The following is a 19069-nucleotide window of genomic DNA, read 5'->3' on the forward strand; positions in this document are numbered from 1 at the left end:
CTAATAATATAAGAAGGTAACAGAAGAAATATGTGAAAGGTGAATGCTTGATTTGAATGTTCTTTCATAGATTTTTAAGGCCACAAGGGATCGTTCTGATCATCTAGTCTGACCTCCTGCATAACACAGGCCATAGAATTTCATCCAGTAATTCCTGCATCAAGTCCATAATTTATTGTTAAATCAGGAGCAGGTATTTTAGAAAAATATCCAGTTTTAATTTAAAAGTTGAAATGATTGAGAATCTATCATATCCATTGATATGTTGTTCCGGTTGTTAATTATGCTCACTATTAAAAAATTGTGCCTGATTTCTGGTCTGAATCTGTCTAGCTTCAGCTTCCAGACATTGGATCTTATTATTCCTTGGCATGCTAGAAAACAGAGCCCTCTCCTGTCAGAAACCTTCTTTCCATTTAGGTACTTACAGACTATGAAGTCACCTGTTAACCTTCTCTTGTATAAACTAAATAGATTGAGCTGTTTTAGTCTCTTAGTGCCAGGCAGGTTTTTCTGACCTCGACTCATTCTTGTAGCCCTTTTCTGTTTGTCAACATCTTTTTTTAAAGTGCGGAACCAGAACTGGATGACGCTGTTCTAGTTCTGATCTCACTAAAGTTCTGAAGTATAGTATGTAGTATTCTAAAAGTGCTTTTTATTTCAGTGTGGGTGTTACTGTGTGTTGACTATTGGCTTCTTCAAATAAGTCCAAGTTTTTGCCTCCTACATTACATTATTTGCCATGGTTTCAAAAATATAAAATAGCTATGTAATATGAAGAATTGTAAAATAAGTAAATGAAAATAAATGTTGTAGCAATGAAGACACATTGACATGTTCATATGTGTTTCTTTGTCTATTGCATGTATAGGCTGATGCAGTATGATAGAGAATAACTGTAAATACTTTTAAGCTTTTTTTTTTAAATTATGAATTTTTGTTTTTTATTTTTAAAAAATTGATCAAAAACCCTTTTAAACTACTTTGGGTTAGTGAGCTTGCTAATGTTTAAATTTGCAGACTTGTCAAACCTTGTATCATTCTGTAAGTGGTGCTACTGGAGGTACCGCAGATGCCAAACCTTGATAAAATCCACCCTATCTTGTTAATGAACATGCAAACAGTTGTTCCCCATCTGTTGGCTCTGTCTAAAAGGCTAGGAAGCCCTTCCTTCTTGATCACAAAGGACATAATTATTGTCTGTTGAAGAGTCAAGTACAAAGACAGTTCATCCAGTCTGACCACCACTACACTGCAGGCCACCAAAGATTAACAGCTGCTTCTCCTTTGATTAGGGTAGGTAATAATAGTTACTTTAGTTAATAATTGGATGGATTCCCAGGCCATGTAATTCAGGTTTAGGCTGTCATTTTTTTGCTGGCATGTAGCTGAGCTGTATTATTGGAATGGAGCCTGTAATCCTATTAGTCAGTTGTCACTCAAGTCATAGTAGAGGAGATAAGGGCAATTCAAATCCATTAAGGTGTTGTAACAGGTAGGAAAATGAGTGAACCACACACATTCAGTTTTCAGGGAACTTTCTTGTTGTGCGTCTTTAATTAAATCTGAATCACTGTAATTATAAAAAGAAGAAATGTTTGTTTTAAATATTTTATTTTTCATAATTCACTCCTGCCATAGAATTGTATAGATTAATCTGTATAGAAAACAACAAATTATCTGGGTTTACTTATCTATCCGTACACAGATACTTCTAAGCAGATGTGTAACTCTTAGTATTTCACACTGAAATGGGTTGTTGTATTTTCTGTATGGCAAATATATAATAGTCTAAAGATTAGGAATGAGTTAGTCAAGTATGCTGGCTTTCCTCCTCTAGAAACAGGACCACTGTATTTCACAATGACAAATACTTGTGAATGGGCAAAAAAGCCCTTTTTTTTGTCCAGCATTGGTTTTGGTTACTGCTCTTGCTATCCACCAGATTACATCTCTATTATATGTTTTTTGTAAAGGTTAGCTCAAATCTAGATTGCTCAAGAAAATGAGTTTTTATAAGGTCTTTTTTGTTAAGAAATGTACATATTATAATGATGGTCACTTTTGCTCACTTGTTGCCTGTTCATTTGCCTCTGTTTTTCTGCACTTGGAAATCAGATTTTTTAAAATTATGTTGTGTCCATATTTGTGCAAATCTATATAGAGGAGGCACAAAATAGTTTCATGTGCTGTTTCAAAATCTAATTGACTTGTAGTGATTTACATTTTCAGAACAATACCTTTTATATGGATTAGTTTGAGGAATAACTTTCTCAATCTAAATATGTTACCCATTCCAAAGGGCCAGATTTTACGGTCAGCTTTATAGAATGGGTCCCAGATAAATGTCTAAACAAGTATTTTGGAAACTAAACATTTTAGGGATCCAGAGGATTTTTCAACACTGCAGAGTGTTTTATACTGGATCTAAATCCTCTTCAAATGGGGATGTAACAGGTACCCAGGATAGGCACTGTCATATGCTATGCTTGTAGATTGTCTTGACTATAGGGATCTGACCTCACTGAGACACCCGGGTACTACCACAATAAAAATAAATAATAATAATAATTAATAATATCCTGAAAGGCCCCCTAAATCTGATTCTTTCCTTCTGCACTGATTGGAATTGGGGCAAGCTGCAGTCAAAATGTTGTTTGAGCTTGTAGGTAGGATAGGAAATATGCCTCAACTTCCTTCAGTACCAAGCTACTGAAGAAATATCTGGAAACGTATGTTTTCCCATGTAACAGCTAATGAAAGCCTTAGCACTCCCGAACACTATATGAATTTGGGTCACATTCTGGAGGAGTTCATTTAAGGAAAAAAAAAAAAAAACTGCAAGGGAACAGATATATTGCTCCCATATTTTTATGCTTTCAAAAGGATTTTCTTAGACCAACACACAGACATTTCTAAAGATGATAATCACTTCACAGCAGATATAATATTAGAAGTATGTATGAAAATTCATTGACATATTTGGAATTTCATATTTGTGAGATTAACAAAATTGGTATTTTTTCTATTATTTTTAATATCTATACTAATTTTTATTTTTGGCACAACTCTTCTTTCTACTACAGGCCAGGATATACTAAATATAAGCTGATGGTGTCCTTCACCATACACACACAATTATTTTCTCACCGTTCATTCAGGTGCTATTTTCATTGTTAGGGATCCAGTGACACACAAGACTCACTCTGGGAACATTATTAATGCAGAAGTTACAGGGTATATAATACAATCAGGAAAAAGAACATTCACGTAACATTAACTCCTACATTTTCAAAGGGGTATTCTGCTCTGTGCTTCTGTAGTGAAAGAAGCAATGCACTCATTAAAAAGGTGAATGATCTGATTAAATTGTGTATTAAGACTTTACTAAGTGTACATCAAGGCAATTACATGCCAGACATATCTTTTAAATACTAAATTTGTTTTTAAATTTCAGTAAATATTCCATATAATTATTATTCTCTATTTGTGTTTATCCAGAATGCAGCAGATCAGATAGCATTCCGCATTGCAGGAGGACTCTCAGCCCTTGAACACATTCTTCAAGTAGTGATTTCATCCACAAATCTGAATGCAGTTTCACGGATTCCTCCTAAGTATGTATGTTGCTACAGTTGCTACTGTGAATCATTGCTAGATTATGCCATCCCTTATGGAGGATATTTTTTTTCCACTAACTCCGTTTGACTTTATTATTTATCTAACTGTTTGCTGCTCCTCCCTTGTGGTGTAGATGTTAAAAACCGAGGGTCAGAATCTACCCTGCCATTTAAGTTCTAGATGGAAGACAGTATTTGGCCCCAAAACTTTGGGACCAGTTTTAAAGCTGTAAGTGTTTCACTGCTTCTGTTTCTTTGAGAGGTGATCTCGCTGTCTATTCAGCATGAGGAATGCATGCTCATTCTGGAACAGCAGAGACCTATCTCAATGTAGAGAGGAGAGCCACTTTTTTAAAAAGTTAAACTATAAAGGCCCCTGTTTTGTTTTGTTTTTTAAAAGTGCTTCTATGTGTTATGATCCTGACTTGATCCAAAGTGAAACAGTTGTTCCTAGGTATCACCTTAGATTCCTTCTGTGCCGCTGACACACTGGACAGACCAGTTCCTCCACTGATGATAGTTACTCGCTAGTTATGGTGCTTCTTCCCAGGTGATGCCAGTGTATACCGTTTCCTCTGTCACTGTCTGCCAGTTCATTCTTGGCCTTCCTCACTTTCTCTTTCCTCCCTCAGATACCCAATTCAATGCTTGCTAAGCATGTCTCCCATCTTACATGTGGTGTACATGTCCCAATGTTCTGAGCTTTCTTTCTTTGATAATATTTTCTAACATGACCTGCTCTGTGAGTTCTCTGAGTCTCGCATTTGTTATTTTATCTTTTCATGAAATGTGTAATATCTTCCTCAACCATCTGTGATTGTCAGCCTTCAACCTCTTTTTGTAAGACACTGTCATCAACCAAATCTCTGCTCCATAAAGTAGTATGCTCAGTATAATCGCACGGTCTAATCTGACCTTTAATTTGGTGTGGAGACCTCTGCTTGACCAGAAGTTGTTCATCCTTCCCGAAGTGATATTTGGTTTTCCTGATCTCATATGAATATCTTTATTACAGCCACCTTCAAATGTCATCACACTCCCAGACAGTGGAACTCTTCTACCTTTCAAATTCTTTTTAGGACTGTCGAACAATTTTTAAAAAAAAAATCCCAATTAATCATAAGATTAAAAAAAATAGTTCTGATTAATTGCAGTTTTAATTGCACTGTTAAACAATAATAGAATACCCATTTAAATTCAGCATGGAAGCATCATGTCCTTTGGAATGGTGGTAGAAGCATGAAGGGGCATACCAATGTGTAGAGTATCTGGCACGTAAATACCTTGCAACGTTGGCTACAATAGTGCTCTGCGAATGACTGTTCTCACTTTCAGGTGACATTGTAAATAAGAAGGGGCAGCATTATCTTCCATAGATGTAAACAAACTTGTTTGTCTTAGCATTTGGCTGAACAAGAAGTAGGACTGAGGGGACTTGTAGGCTCTAAAGTTTTACATTGTTTTGTTTTTAACGCAGTTATATAAAAACAAATCTACATCTGTAAGTTTCACTTTCATGATAAAGAGATTGAACTACAGTAATTATATGAGGTGAATTATTTCTTTTGTTTATCTTTTTTACAGTGCAAATATTTGTAATAAAAAAATAATAATATAAAGTGAGCACTGTACACTTTATATTCTGTGATGTAATTGCAATCAATATATTTGAAAATGTAGAAAAATATCCAAAATATTTATACTAAATTTACATTGATATTCTATAATTGTTTAACAGTGCAATTAAAACTGTGATTAATCGTGACTATTTTTTAATCTAGTTATTTTGTTTTGTGTTAATCGCTTGAGTTAACTGCGATTGACAGCCCTATATCTTTTCCATCCACGTAGACTTTTGCATCTGTTGTCCAATTTCCTACCTTCATAATCTTGTTTTCTCTGCATCTACTTTCAATCCAATTTTTGCTGCTTTCTGTTCTACCTCTGATGTAAGGGCAATCATTCTATTCCATGTCATACTTAGAAAAGCAATGTCATCAGCAAAGTAAAGATCATATAACTCGTCTCTGCTAACACATTTTACATCATCCGTAATACCTTTTGTACTGCTTCATCATCCATCTACTGCTAATGCAAAGAGGATTAGTGATAGCACACACTCTTGTCTAACTCCAGTCACTATATCAAAGCACTCGCCCAGGCTTGTGTCTGATCTTACTGAGCATCTACTTTCATCATCTAAACGCCTTCAAATGTTGATCAGCTTGTATGAGTATTCCATAGCTTTTGCAATATTCCTCAGTGTCTCTCTATGGACACTATCAAACACTTTCTTAAAGTTGATTAAGATGGGGTTTTTCCCCAAGCGGTAGGTATTTTGATGATTTGTCTAAGAGTGATATCTATTCACACCATAATCTGTCTGGAAGAAACCCAGTCTGGTCTTCTCATAATATTACATCCACTGCTTTCTTCATTCCATTCAGCATAATAGAAACCAATACTTTGCCCAGGATTGATAGCAATATATAATACCTCTCCAGTTTGTGCACTGACATCACCCTTTTTTGGCAATAACATAATGATACTATTTTCTAGTCTTGTGGCACTTGTACTTTCATATTTCATTACAGAATTTTGTTAGCTGCTCAGTCAGAATTTTGCCTCTTGCCTTTAGGACCTCTACTTGAATTTTGTCAACCACAGGAGCTTTCCCATGTTGAGTTCTTTGATCTCTCAGATATTGCTGTCTGAAATTGCTACTGGAAATATATCAGAGTTCACTGGCAGTGCAGGAATGCCTCATTATAATGCATGAGAAATTAAATGCTGAAGATAAAGAATCAGGCCCCGGAAAAGGTTGCTAGATGTCAGAATGGGCTGCAGTAAGACATAATAAGCTGCAGCTGGACAGAGTTCCTGCAAAAATGGTAATTTAGGAGAAATTCAGTAATAGTATGATCTTATCTAATCTTTTAGCTGTGATTTGTACCCACTTTAAGGCCCTCTTACACTGCCAGAGGAGAGCAAAGGGGCTTTAGTGTGATGAAAATTGGAAGATCTTCTCTCTTGAACTGTTTTCATTGTGTGTTTGGAAAACAGAGAGATCACCAGCCATGTTTAATGTACTACCAAACAGCAATACTTCATAGATTTCCTATGGATTTTGAGAGCTAAATTGCCTGTTATAAAGTATGGTTGGGGTGGAGCTGCATCTCTAGAGAAAGAGTACTCAGAGGTAAAATGCCTCTTGGAGTTCCCCCTGGGAGGAAGGGAGAAAGAATTTGGTACACTCCTTCATGGTATGTAGCATACTCCTTCCTGCAGGTTCAGCCTACTCTACTGGTCAGCATGTAGAATTATTCCATTTCCAGTTAATTGTTCCTAGGGCAAGTAACTTGGTAGAAGTCTTTGCACTTCCCTAAGCACAGGAGCTATGATTGTAGGTGATCGTTATATGGACTGTACAAAGGTGAGAGTCCTGTCTCCTTCCTCACACTGTGTAGCCACATAAGGACCAGCCACAGTTTATCCCTAACTCATTAGAATGACATTTTTTTCTTTTCTTATTTTTCTTTTTTTTTTTTTTTTCTCATTTTGGCAATGTTTTGTTGAGGGGGCTTGAGAAAATTGTGTTTACATTACTGAGAAAATTTTGTTTAAAGTTTGCTAGACGGTATGAAAATGTATTAGTTTTGAAAAGAACTTGCTGTGCTGATAAATGAAAACCAACTTCAGCTACAACATTCATATAACTGAAAAAAAAATCTGAGAGGATATCATCATAACTTGTTTTTCTCCTCTTACATAGTAATTCCCCACCCTGTGTCTGGTTCCAGTGGTTCTTTACTTTCATTAGCACTAAACTTATTATTTTTAAAGTACTTTTTGCTTAAAATGTAATGCTTTATATTAACACATGAGCTTTTAACTATCTCTTAACTGTATTCCCAAATCAAATATCTACAGAGAATAGAATAAAATGTTAACCTTTCTGTCGGATTTATATGTCTAGCAGATTCACAGACATCTGAAACAATAACTTTGCTCCACTACTCAGAATGATTCATTTCAAGTTACTATAAATTGCACTCTATAGTAAACATCCACAGATATAAAAAATTAACATTTTTTTCCAGAACTAAAAGAAAACAAACTGAAATCTTAGAAACACTTATCACTGAAATGAACAGTGTCTAACTTCAGGGTGTGGTGAAACTTACTCCGAGGAAAATAGAGTAATAGAAACCTTCTCTAAATGAAAGGGTATTAATTAATACACCAAATCTAGGGTGTCTCTTTAGAATATCACTAATAATACTGTCAGATATTTTTGAGGAAATGATGGACATTTTTAAAAAGACACTCCTCCATTGGAAGGAATCAGTAGATCTTTCTCCATCCCCCAGGTACAAATAGGCATTGTTGTCTTATTCTCAGCAAAATCATAGAAGACTCTCTTAAGGATGTTTTTTCTCATCTATACACAAGATGGTAAAACCTTGACTTTTCTGGAAATGGAAACTCAATATTTTAAATCATTCTGCCCTCCTATATACTGTCTTCTGGAATCACTAGTACATAAATATCTTTAGGAATGATGGATAACAGTGGAGTATTATAGGGAATGATGACACAGGATGACAGAAATATAATCTGATATTTAATGAGCTAGTTTTATTAACACAACATTCCCTTTAGTACTTCTTTTAAGGAGGAATCTTACTGGAAGCAGTCAGTCACTTGCAACAATTATTTTGTGTGTGAGGGGGGAAAAATTAAAAAGCTGTGTACAATTAAGAAGACAAAACTTTACTCCTTATTTTATTCTTTTCTTCCAGAGAAGCCATTTTCCTTTTACATTGCATTCATTATATGTACTAGGCTATCAGTCTGTAGCCTGCATCTTTTGTAAATTTCCAACTGCCCTGAAAGTCACAATAGATCTGGTCACTGCAACACTACTTCCCAGTTGGGGAGACATTAGAAATAGCATTGGACCTTTATACTGAAGTATTTAAATAGCAAGACAGTTTACAATGTAGTTTTGACTTGGAGGAGTACCAAATTATCTTCCGATGAATAGCTCAGAACTTTCTTGAATTGTGGTTGGTTAATTATCTTTGCTGTTGACTAGCCACATACCATTAAACATTGTATCGAATTCAAATTTGTTTGTTTATATTTAAAATACTTTTTAACCAGTGAGGCCCACGTGCTGGGAATACAGTTGCTAGACAGTCATGCATTACAGCTGGGAAATATTTTCCAAAATGTAATTAAAATTTTTCACTATCTGAATAGCCTTCCATTGGCAAAAAATTGCAGCACATGAAGGAAAATCATGGTTTAGTAACTTATTGTGCAAGAAATAATGAATGAATATTTTTACTGTGATATATTTCATTCATTTGTTATTAAGGATGTGAAGCAGCTTTGATTTGTATTTGATTTATTAACAGTACAAATCCTGACCCTCTGAAAGGTATTTGAAAATGCTGAACCCTGTCTAGTAAGTTTCAGTTATTGCTTAGCTCAGGATATATGTTTTCAGATTGCTTCCTTATGCTGTAAACAGTTTGTGTATCAACTTGTGATTATGAGTCACTAACACATTTTGAAGTTGATAAAACAATTTTTCATTTTTAAGGAACTTACAAAAACCGTCAGATATTTTGGTATCTTTTATGTTCATTGAAATTGAAAGAAATGCTAACATTCCAAAATGACGCAAAACATGTTTTTCCAAACAACAGCACTGGGATGCTCCTAAGATTTATAAAATACAACCAGTACATTTAAAAACATAAAAATCATTCAAAAGCAGAGACATTCTAAATTTAATGCTGCCATTCTTTCCAACAGATGCAGTGTGAATACAGCCTTTTTCTGGGATTTTGTGTTGTATTTCTCTGAGGCATTGATACACAATTCCATTTACAGAATTGTCATAAGTGTTCAGTTCTACATAGACTAATTTCAGTTAAAATTAATATAACATTTTCAAAAGACCTATTCTGAGATTAATTTTAGGAGGAAAGGTCCTATTTAAATCCAGTAGTGTTTTACATTATGTCCATGCTATATGTATACTACCTGCAATATATGTTAATACTCTATTGTTATTAAGATAATCTACTGTACTGCACATTATAAAGAAACTGCTTTCGAAGTTAAATATCTCAGCTAGTTCAACAAACTGTGAAGATCTGCCCAAAAGGCATCACCAACAATATACCAGGTGGGCCTACGCCATAAAATAGGTTATTTGTTCTCTAAAGCATTAGCATTTCAATTGCTTGGTTTTTAGTTGGAAAGTTTTTGGATTCCTTTGAAACTTTAAGAAATTCTGCTTGCTGACTACATTGTAAATGAAGGAAACATGAAAGAATGAGACCAATTTTACATATTACAAATTACATAACTGAGGCTGAGAACTTGTCTGGCCAAGTTTCAGCTTAATGCAAATAAGAATGGCAGATTTATAAACTCTTCAAAAATTAGGTTAGAATGGAAACACAAACAGAGCAACAATGTCAAACTTAAACTATTTTTCTAGCAGATCTGTGAGAGATAACTATATGTTTATGAATACCTTTAAAATAATGAAGCTAACATTAGGATTTAGAGTATGTCTATTTATCATAGTATATAAAATAAATATGTATTGGCACCATTTCATATTTGGTCATGATTCATTCACGTGGTGTATATATTCCAAATCAGCTGTCGCCAAGATCAGAATCAATATAGTTCATTAGGTAGAAGATCAGGAAATCCCAGTTTGGAGCTTTTATGTTGTGTAGAGCTCATAAATAAATGTGTGTGTGTGGATATTGACATTTATGAAATTATAGTATTTTTATTAATGGAAAAGATTGCAATGATTTTTTTCAGTTTGTTGTCTAATAAGTGGTCAGGATTAATCTTTTCAAACCTAGGGTATTTGTTGCAACTCACTGAAGTAGAAAGACATTTTAATTATTTTCTTAACAGAACATCTTATACAATGCATATTTCGTCATGCAATTCATCATTTTTGTGTTTGCACCTGTATTTAAAATTACACCTAAAGTCTGGATACCCAACTGTATATCTTACATAAAGCCTGTGTTGTTACTCGTAAAAATCACTCCATCCAATGGATTGTGCTAAAATATGACCATTTTATGAGGATACAGAGAATCTGAAAGCCACCTCCCTGAAAATGTAGTTTTATTTGTCACATGTTAAATTGTTCTCGAATACAAATAGTAAATTCAAAAGAGTGGGACACAAATTGTACATATGCATCATGCCGGCCCTCTACACAGCAGTGACTTTCACCTTTAGAGACTGTGGATGCAGAGAATACAGCTTCCTAAGCATTCATTTACCTGGGTATCTGGAAATAGCAGTGTTCTGAAGGTTGAGATGTAAATTTAGTAGAACTTTTATTGCTGTAAGGGCAGCAGTATTTCTACCAGATTATGCCCTTTTTCACAAGCATGGATCTCACTTTGCTAATCAGGCCGTAAAAGGAATTTTCAGATTTGTAATTCAGAAACACATAGTGTTCAACCAAAATACATCACCCTTTCTTGAGTTTGATTTAAGTGTTTTTGTTAGTTGTCTGGCTATTCCGAAAGGAGGACGGGAGACACTGAATATGTCTAATCAGGCTGAAACTTTATTATTAGATGTCTGGGACTACCCAGCAGATAAAAGTGAACAGTGCAGGTAACTCCAAGATCATTTCAACATCTATCCAGGGGCTGCTGCCAGTCCATCCTTTTTTCCATCCTGGTCCCCCAGCAACCTTGCCAACCCCCACCCCTTCGAACAAGGTTTAAGGCGGGCTATAAAGAAGGGGGTTGGCTCCCTGTTGTACCAGTCATCGGAACCCTGAATCCTTCCCGCCACCCCCTCGTTCTGCTCCTTTAACAAAAAACTCCTTTTTAAGTCCTTTACCAGGCTGTTTATCTGGTCACTATATCCCTTCCACTGGACATCTGCCCCACGCATATATAATGAGCTGTGACATCATAGCCTAACTCCCTTCCCTACTCACCATAACAAAGGCCCAGCAAACCTGCTGTTGGAAGGTGAAAAAAAAAACACCCACTCCATTCTTGACCAATTCGTTGGTGAAGGAAAAATCCCTTCCCAGCCCCCCTGGAAAGGAATGACTATCATGATGACTGGCGGGTCTTGACCAAACCTAGTATTTTGCTTCCTCCAAGGGGAGGAAGGGTGGGTGCTGCTTCACCTGATCCAGAGAAAATGAGCTTCTCCTGCCGGGCTTTGCCCCTTAACTCCCCAGCCCTTTTGGGTCTCTGGGGATGAGTCAGCATTGCAACAGGAGCTTCTGAACTTCTCTCTCGCCTCCGTCCATAAAACAGTACTATACGCCTTCCCCTGGCAAGCCAGATGATGCCTCCCCATCCCTGGCTTCAAGGTGCGGTGCGGTCATTTGATGTTAAGTAAATTGCCCAATTTATTTCTTAGTTTATTCTTGTTTAGGGATGCTTCTCTTCTTTTGATGTTGTGAAGTGGTGACCTAGAAATTATTGGTAGAATTTCCTTTTACATAATATGAACAACATCTCATCAAGATTTATCTTTTTAAACAAGAAAATAGTATGTCATCGTGTAATTTATCTATTCCTCTATAGACCCAAGTACACCATGGAGTATCACAAATCCACATAATACTCCTGAGTGCTCTGCTTTGCATTTGGGGTGACAGCTGTGAAAAAGCACGTAGCCAGACAGTGGCTGTTACACACGTGTAGATATTGGATTGCATACCTTATTCTTGCTAAGGTTGCCTTTAATTTATGCATGAAATTTTTCTTCCAGATTCCATTTTTGCAGACAATATAAATATCTAGTGTATATGTTTTGTTATTGATTTTAACTAACACCACCATTTTTCAAACCAATATCCCCTTTTGAAGGGCTCTGCTAACACAAATCCATAGCTATCAAGTCTTTTTCTAGTGAATGGCAACATAATGGCAAAGCCTCACTTTGGCGTGGAGTCTGCTTTCTTTTTTTTTTTTAACCCCTTAAACGTACAAAACAAGTCGGCTTTAAAGGTTTCATAGAGAGTGTCCGATACTTTCAATTAATGAAAAACCTTCTGCTCCAGGTGACTTTATAGTTATTCTTTAAAGTTCAGATAACAGGAAAAAGGAATGTACTATATAAGTAACCTGTGACTGGGTTGTTGAGAGAGAGCTCTGATTCCGTAGGGCGTGCTCAGACTTGGCTGTTTTAAAGCAATCATTTTTCTACTTTCAGTACAGAGAATAAATGTGATCTGTTGCCTGTTAACCTGCTGTCACAAAAACTCCTTCATACTAACAGATTCTTAAATAAGTGGCTTTTTTTCCAAGATGAGAAATTTTCCAACTGAATCTCTTTAAAAAAAACAAAACAAAAAAAAAAAAAACAAAGCACAATCATTGGTTGTAGCTGATTCTTTAAATGAAAAATAAAATGTAAATCTGTTTTCTTCTTGCCTTAAGTTTTGAAAAAAGTTTACAATTTACTTTACTTAGGTCATTTTGTGTTTTGGTAGAATTTACATCTCTGTTGACTTTTTAAGTTCGAGTCCAGTAATATGGCATTGTCCTATGTTTAGCACTAACACAAGCAAGAAGTAAAAATGTGGAAATAAATTAAACTCAGTAGTGTCATTTATTAATTATTTGCTTGACTTCCCCCACCAAATAGATCTTGCTAAAGGATACCACTCCACATAACTAAAATAGACAGTTTATGTGGCATTGTCTGATTTAACCATTTGTGCTCATCTTAAATTAGGAATCTGTCTGCTATTTTGTGATGAGGTTAAGCTATTTAGAAGTAGGTGAGGAGATTACACGGGCTATTATCCACATCTCTCTTTCCCCAAAATCCTGGCAGCATGGTGCAGCTCAGAACTTTAATCCCATGTCTACAAGATAAAGCTTTATTATAAAAAGATTTAACAATATGCCTGTTGTTTTGTACTGCCCAGATTGTTAGTTAGACCAGCAGGACAGCAAATGCTGCAAGAAAGATGTGGCATTTGTAAAAGACAGATGATCCAGTTAGTGAGGGGGTCATTTTTTTAAAAACAAAGCACTCAGAGAGGGGAGGAGAAAGAAGTGGATTATAATAGGTTTTGTTATTGGTGTTAAGGTATTAAGAATTAGTATCCAGGTGTATTATTTCTGAGAGAAAAATTTTATAATATTCATAACTGATTGGCACTGTTCTTCATTTTTCTGATTACAGAATAAGCCATAATTTCTCATACTTGAGTAAAAGTTCCCAGTCTTGTGATATTTTATCTATGTGTCTTCCAGTAAAATCAAATGGGAGTTACACAGCAAAAATGCTGCAGGACTTAAAAGAGCCCAGGCAGGTACCAGGATTCCTGCCTCTGCCATGGTCTTGCTTACTGACTGTGGGCAAATCACTTAACCTCTCAGTGCTTCAGTTTGTTTACCCATTTTCCAAATGGGTAAAACAGTATTTACATATGACAGAGCGGTGTTGTGAGGCTTAAGTAATTAGTTCTTTGAGTAAATGGTAATGTGTAAATGCAAATTATTCAGAGGCTGATAGCAGACAGATAAGAGAGACATTGGTTACAATTAAAAACTTGATTGGAGCGGATTAATGTTTTTCTTTCCTTGTGTCTTGCCACACTGCTTCTTTCATTATCCATTCATAGTAAATATCATGGGAAGCCAGACTGAGCTGTAGCTATAGTATGTAGAAAATAGTCTGCGTAATATTGTGGATAGATTGATATAGTTTTTAGCATTTGCAGGGTAAAATAAAAGATTTTGTGGTGATAGGATCTACCTTAGATTGAAAATATTTCCATAGTTTGCTCTCCCATTTTACAATTTTTGACCTGCTTTATAAATATTTCATAATGTGGAGTGGGAGTGCTCTGCTCCTTCAATTTTAAAGTATTGTTCACAATGCTTGTTACCTGAGGTGCAAAACAAGCTTTCTCTGCAAGGTTACTCCCTCTGGGGAAACATTCACTCAAGACTGGCAGTTGGTGTAAGGGCATAAGGGTTCTCTGAAGAGAATGACCTCCTTGCAAGATCAACATCCAAAACCTGCAGCATCTGTCTGTTTTCATGACCATTTCTGTCTCTCTGTCACAAAGCTGGGTTTCACATCTGACAGTTGTCAAGCACAAAGCAACATTGCCCTGCTGCACTAGTATATGAAAAAACTATAGATAGAAGGTGCTTCTTTGGATTGTTTTGAATGGATTTTAGTGGGAACAGTTTCTTTCAGTTAATAAATCAGGGCTTTTGAACTTTATGCAGGAATCTGCTAGGTTCTACCATGAATGTAAATATTGGGAGTAAACTGTACACTTGATTTGTCATATGTCATATAATGACTTATTTATAAAAAGAGCAGGTTTCAAACTTAAACATTAGCCAGTGAAAAATAAAGGAGGTTAGTGCTGTTGGTTTCCACTATTTCTATTTATTAGTTGTAATCAGTCTTTAGAGGGAGAGCCCATTTGTCTGTCAGAGAATTTAAGATAGCATTGATGATATACAGAATAAACAGGTAACTGTGAATTATAAGGATGTCATTCCTTTGAGGATTTCCGAAGACATTATAAACCATGTGAGTGAAGCTCAAGTGTTTATGCAGTCTTCAAAATCTCAGTATGGCATTATAGCCTCATAATTCAACATTTTCCTGATTTATTTTTAATTTTATATTTCAAACCTTGTCTCTTCCTTAACTGTTCCACTGTTTGGCCATTTCGTCTCTTTTTCTCTCTCTCCACTCTTTAACTACTATCCCATCTGCCACCTCCATTCGCCTCCTTTTTGTCAGATACCAAAGCTTAACTGCTTTCTTTCCCTGTTGGAACAGTGAAAAAGCCTCTTGAGCAGCTCTCCAGGTACTATTCAGATGGCAGTGGTTGGTTAAACTTCGTAGTTCACCATTGTGGTAGCAGAACCACGAATCTGATTGTTTACATCTTTAATAACTCATCCAATAATTGAGCTTTTTTATGAGTGAGGGGTTGTAATGTATTTGGCCTCATGCCATGTATATTTAATTCTCGTCTTATTTCAGAGGTAGGCTATAACTATATGTTTGTGGTGCCTTGATTTTATGGGGCAAAGGTTAGGACTTTTCACCCGTATATCCTACTGCACAAACATGAATTAGTTTTGTGTTGTGGAATATAATTTTAGATATAGCCATGATTCTCCACTCATTTACATTAGGGTAAATTAGGAGTAACTCCACTCAAGACACTGATGTAGTTTAGAGGAGAATCAGGAACATAGCTCTAAACTGTTCGGTTCTGACTTGAAGATATATATTAAAGATAAACATTGTTCACATTTATTTATGTTCATATAAAATAAATAATATATATACATATATTTTGGTCTAACTTCAGGATAGAACTCTTTTCTGGAGCCAAAATGTGTGTATCACAAAGAGTGTATTTATAATTGGATTTACTCTAGTTTAGAGTAAAGCCTTACATCAGAGGGTAGACTTATTATGTGGTTTGAGTATACGTGCTGTCTAACATAGCTTTAAAGCTGATTTGTGGGTGTGATACAAAGTTTAGAACAACATTAGTAGTCAATAAACAACTGCTTTACGTGTGAGGAAAATACTCTATTACCTTAACGTAATTTTGATAGCTTTATTGATACATACATTTTTTTTAAAATGTGAGTAATAAAATCTTCCAGTACAAAAACATCAAAAAATAAATTTAGTTTTGCAAATTGGTAAATTTAAATTGTGGTTAGATGAAGTTCTGGCTTGACACACAGAGCATTCTGTGCCTGTCTCAGAGGCCTTGTGCAGAAATGGTGACAGTTGACAGCTGTTGTTCTCCTAATAAGATTAAAGTAAAGAAATTAGTTGTGCTGACTTTAATCTGCCATTTAACACTGCAAACCACCTGGGGCCTGCTTCAGTGCTGACACTTCCAATTTTGAATAAAAAATTTCTATAACTGAATCTTAGTTAAGAACATACCTAAATACATTCTAATCATAGCAGTCTATAGTTAACGAGCTTATGTTATCAATTAAAAAAGCCCCCTTTATTGTGAAAAATTAATTTGACAAGCATTTGCTTATGTCACACTTTTAAATGCATTATTTGAATCTTTGGAACTTCAAGTACTTTTTCGGATGTAAGAAACATTTGGGAAATACAGATGCATTACTTCAGCTTAATTTAGTCTACATCTAAGACAGAGGATTCTTCATTTTAGATCTATCTAGAATGACTGTTCTTTGGAATAATGAAATATGCCATCTACTCTGAGTAGTATTGCAGTAAGAGAACTTCATAATTCTAAACATTTTGAAATAAACTAGCAAGATGTAAAATTAACCTGTTACCTTTAAATTTCAAAGGTTAGGAAAATATATTTTCATATTTAAATTAATTGATCTTTCCTTCAGAGCTGTAGATGAAAGAGCTTTCCGAAAGGTGGGGAACTAAAACTTGTCCTTTATGTAGTGAAAATAAACATTGCCAGATGTCCTTTATGTTTCTAACTGTAATAGCCTCCTTAATATATTTTGACTTATCTTTGCTAGAAGAAAAATTAAGTCATCAAGAGCAGCGGTTCCCAACCTTTTCAAGTGTGTGGACCCATTTTCAACCTCCAAACATTTTGTGGACCACCACATGCTACTAGTTTTTTTACACTTCACTTTTATTTGAAACTGTACATTTCCTTGATGAGGATGTTATTCTTTTTCTTTTCTGTGGACCCCCTATAGTAGCCTCGCGGACCACCAGGGGTCCGTGGACCACAGGTTGGGAACTGCTGCTCTAGAGGAGCGTTTCTCAACCTTTTTGATACAAGAGACCGTCTTGCTGCCTTCCTAGATTGTGTCAGGGAGATCTCAGGTATTTTGGTTGCATGTATATTTTTAGTTTTAAGCATCAAAGATAAGCAGCATACCAGTTGAATTTTCCACAGAAATTATCATTGTAGATTGAAAAACAAGTGAATGACATTGCTGCTCAATAAGCAGTAATTTGATACTGCATTTTATACTGTTTCAACCACGTTTCCAGACGACTGCATTCCTGGCAGAGTGAACATGTTAATTTATAACTAGACAATATAAACAGTACACTACAATTATTTTTATTAATATGGTCGTATTCAGAATATTAACTAATAGGCATAATGATTATGGATTTCCATGCCTAAAAGAGGGGAATTGTAATATCAACTATCATATAAATAAGTTCTCCCAAAAAACATTCCTGTTCCATTTTTAAAGGGTGCAGCATGTTCTACATTCCTATCACAGTCTCAGTAATCTCTAAAATTTTACACACCTCTATCCTTAGTGCCCCATTTGCTGTCACTTTCCTGTTGGCCAAGGAAGGCTAGTTGGCACTCCCTTTAGAATCCAATAATGTCCGTTTTCAATTGGAGGAGAAGCAATTGAGCAACACAAAGGAATAATTTACTATAAATTCACTGTCTTCTGAGCATTTCCATCCCTTATTGGTTTGGGAAATATGGGAAAGAATTTTTAAGTAATATATATATATATATAATGCCTCTAAATTGTCAACCTTTAGAGCTAGGTGATCAGCTGCCACAATAATGAGCACAATATAAATAAATTCCTAGGGAGGCTTCCTAAATATTTGTAATAAATAAATCTTATTCAATAGGGGACTGCACAAAAACATATTAGTAAGATTCTGCTACAAAATGATGACCTCCGGCTGTCTCTCTATTCAATATTTTTCCACTCCAAGCTCACCAGTTGAAATAAAAAATAAAACTATAAAAGAAAGATAAATGTATTTAATAAATTTACAGTTAGTAAAGTCAGATGGTGACTTTGGCATCTTCTCTGTAAAAACTTATCAGTTGACACTGCCAACCCATTCTTGAATGTGAATTTTACCAATGCTCTCAAGTTTGTCTAGTCTTTTGAGTCTAGTTAGCCTCCCTCACCTTACTATTTGAGTGTTTTCCATGTATTTAAAAATAGAAATAAATTTTTTTTCTCTTAGCATCCCTTTTGGAAAACAACCTGAATTGCTTATTGACTTTATTATTATTTTATTTTATTTATTATATAGTTGTGTTGTGTGTCTGTGTGCCTGTACGTAAGCAAAGACATTTTTGAGGAGAAGCTAAGTCAAAGAAAATATTGTGAAAACATTTATTCTGAAAGTGATAAAATCCTGAGGCTTGGTCTACACTACAGTGTTAGGTCAACATAAAGCAGCTTACGTTGACTAATTATGTCAGTGTGCACACTACAGCCTTGCTCCCACTGTTGTAAGTGCCCTACTACACCAACATGAGACGTATAGGGCTTATGTTCTTTAGTTAGGGCAACACAGTGTCTGTGTGGACGCTGGGATTACTTACATCAGCTGTTGGCTGTCAGTTTTTTCAACTTCACAGTTCCATGTTAGAGCCGTGAAGTTGACAAGAAAGCTGG

General features: G+C 35.4%; 1 protein-coding gene across 1 annotated transcript in view; it reads left to right on the forward strand.

Moving 5' to 3' along the window:
* The window catches only part of SCAPER (S-phase cyclin A associated protein in the ER), a 322376-nt gene that overhangs the window by 210273 nt on the left and 93034 nt on the right, over positions 1-19069 (forward strand). The window contains exon 24 of the mRNA XM_067534777.1: positions 3502-3617. Within this exon, the coding sequence (XP_067390878.1) occupies positions 3502-3617 (116 nt within the window). The remainder of the gene's footprint in view (positions 1-3501; positions 3618-19069) is intronic.

The sequence above is a fragment of the Emydura macquarii genome, unplaced genomic scaffold (assembly GCF_026122565.2).
Source record: "Emydura macquarii macquarii isolate MOO-44397 ecotype Brisbane River unplaced genomic scaffold, CSIRO-AGI_Emac_v2 contig_3451, whole genome shotgun sequence".
Taxonomy (NCBI): domain Eukaryota; kingdom Metazoa; phylum Chordata; order Testudines; family Chelidae; genus Emydura; species Emydura macquarii.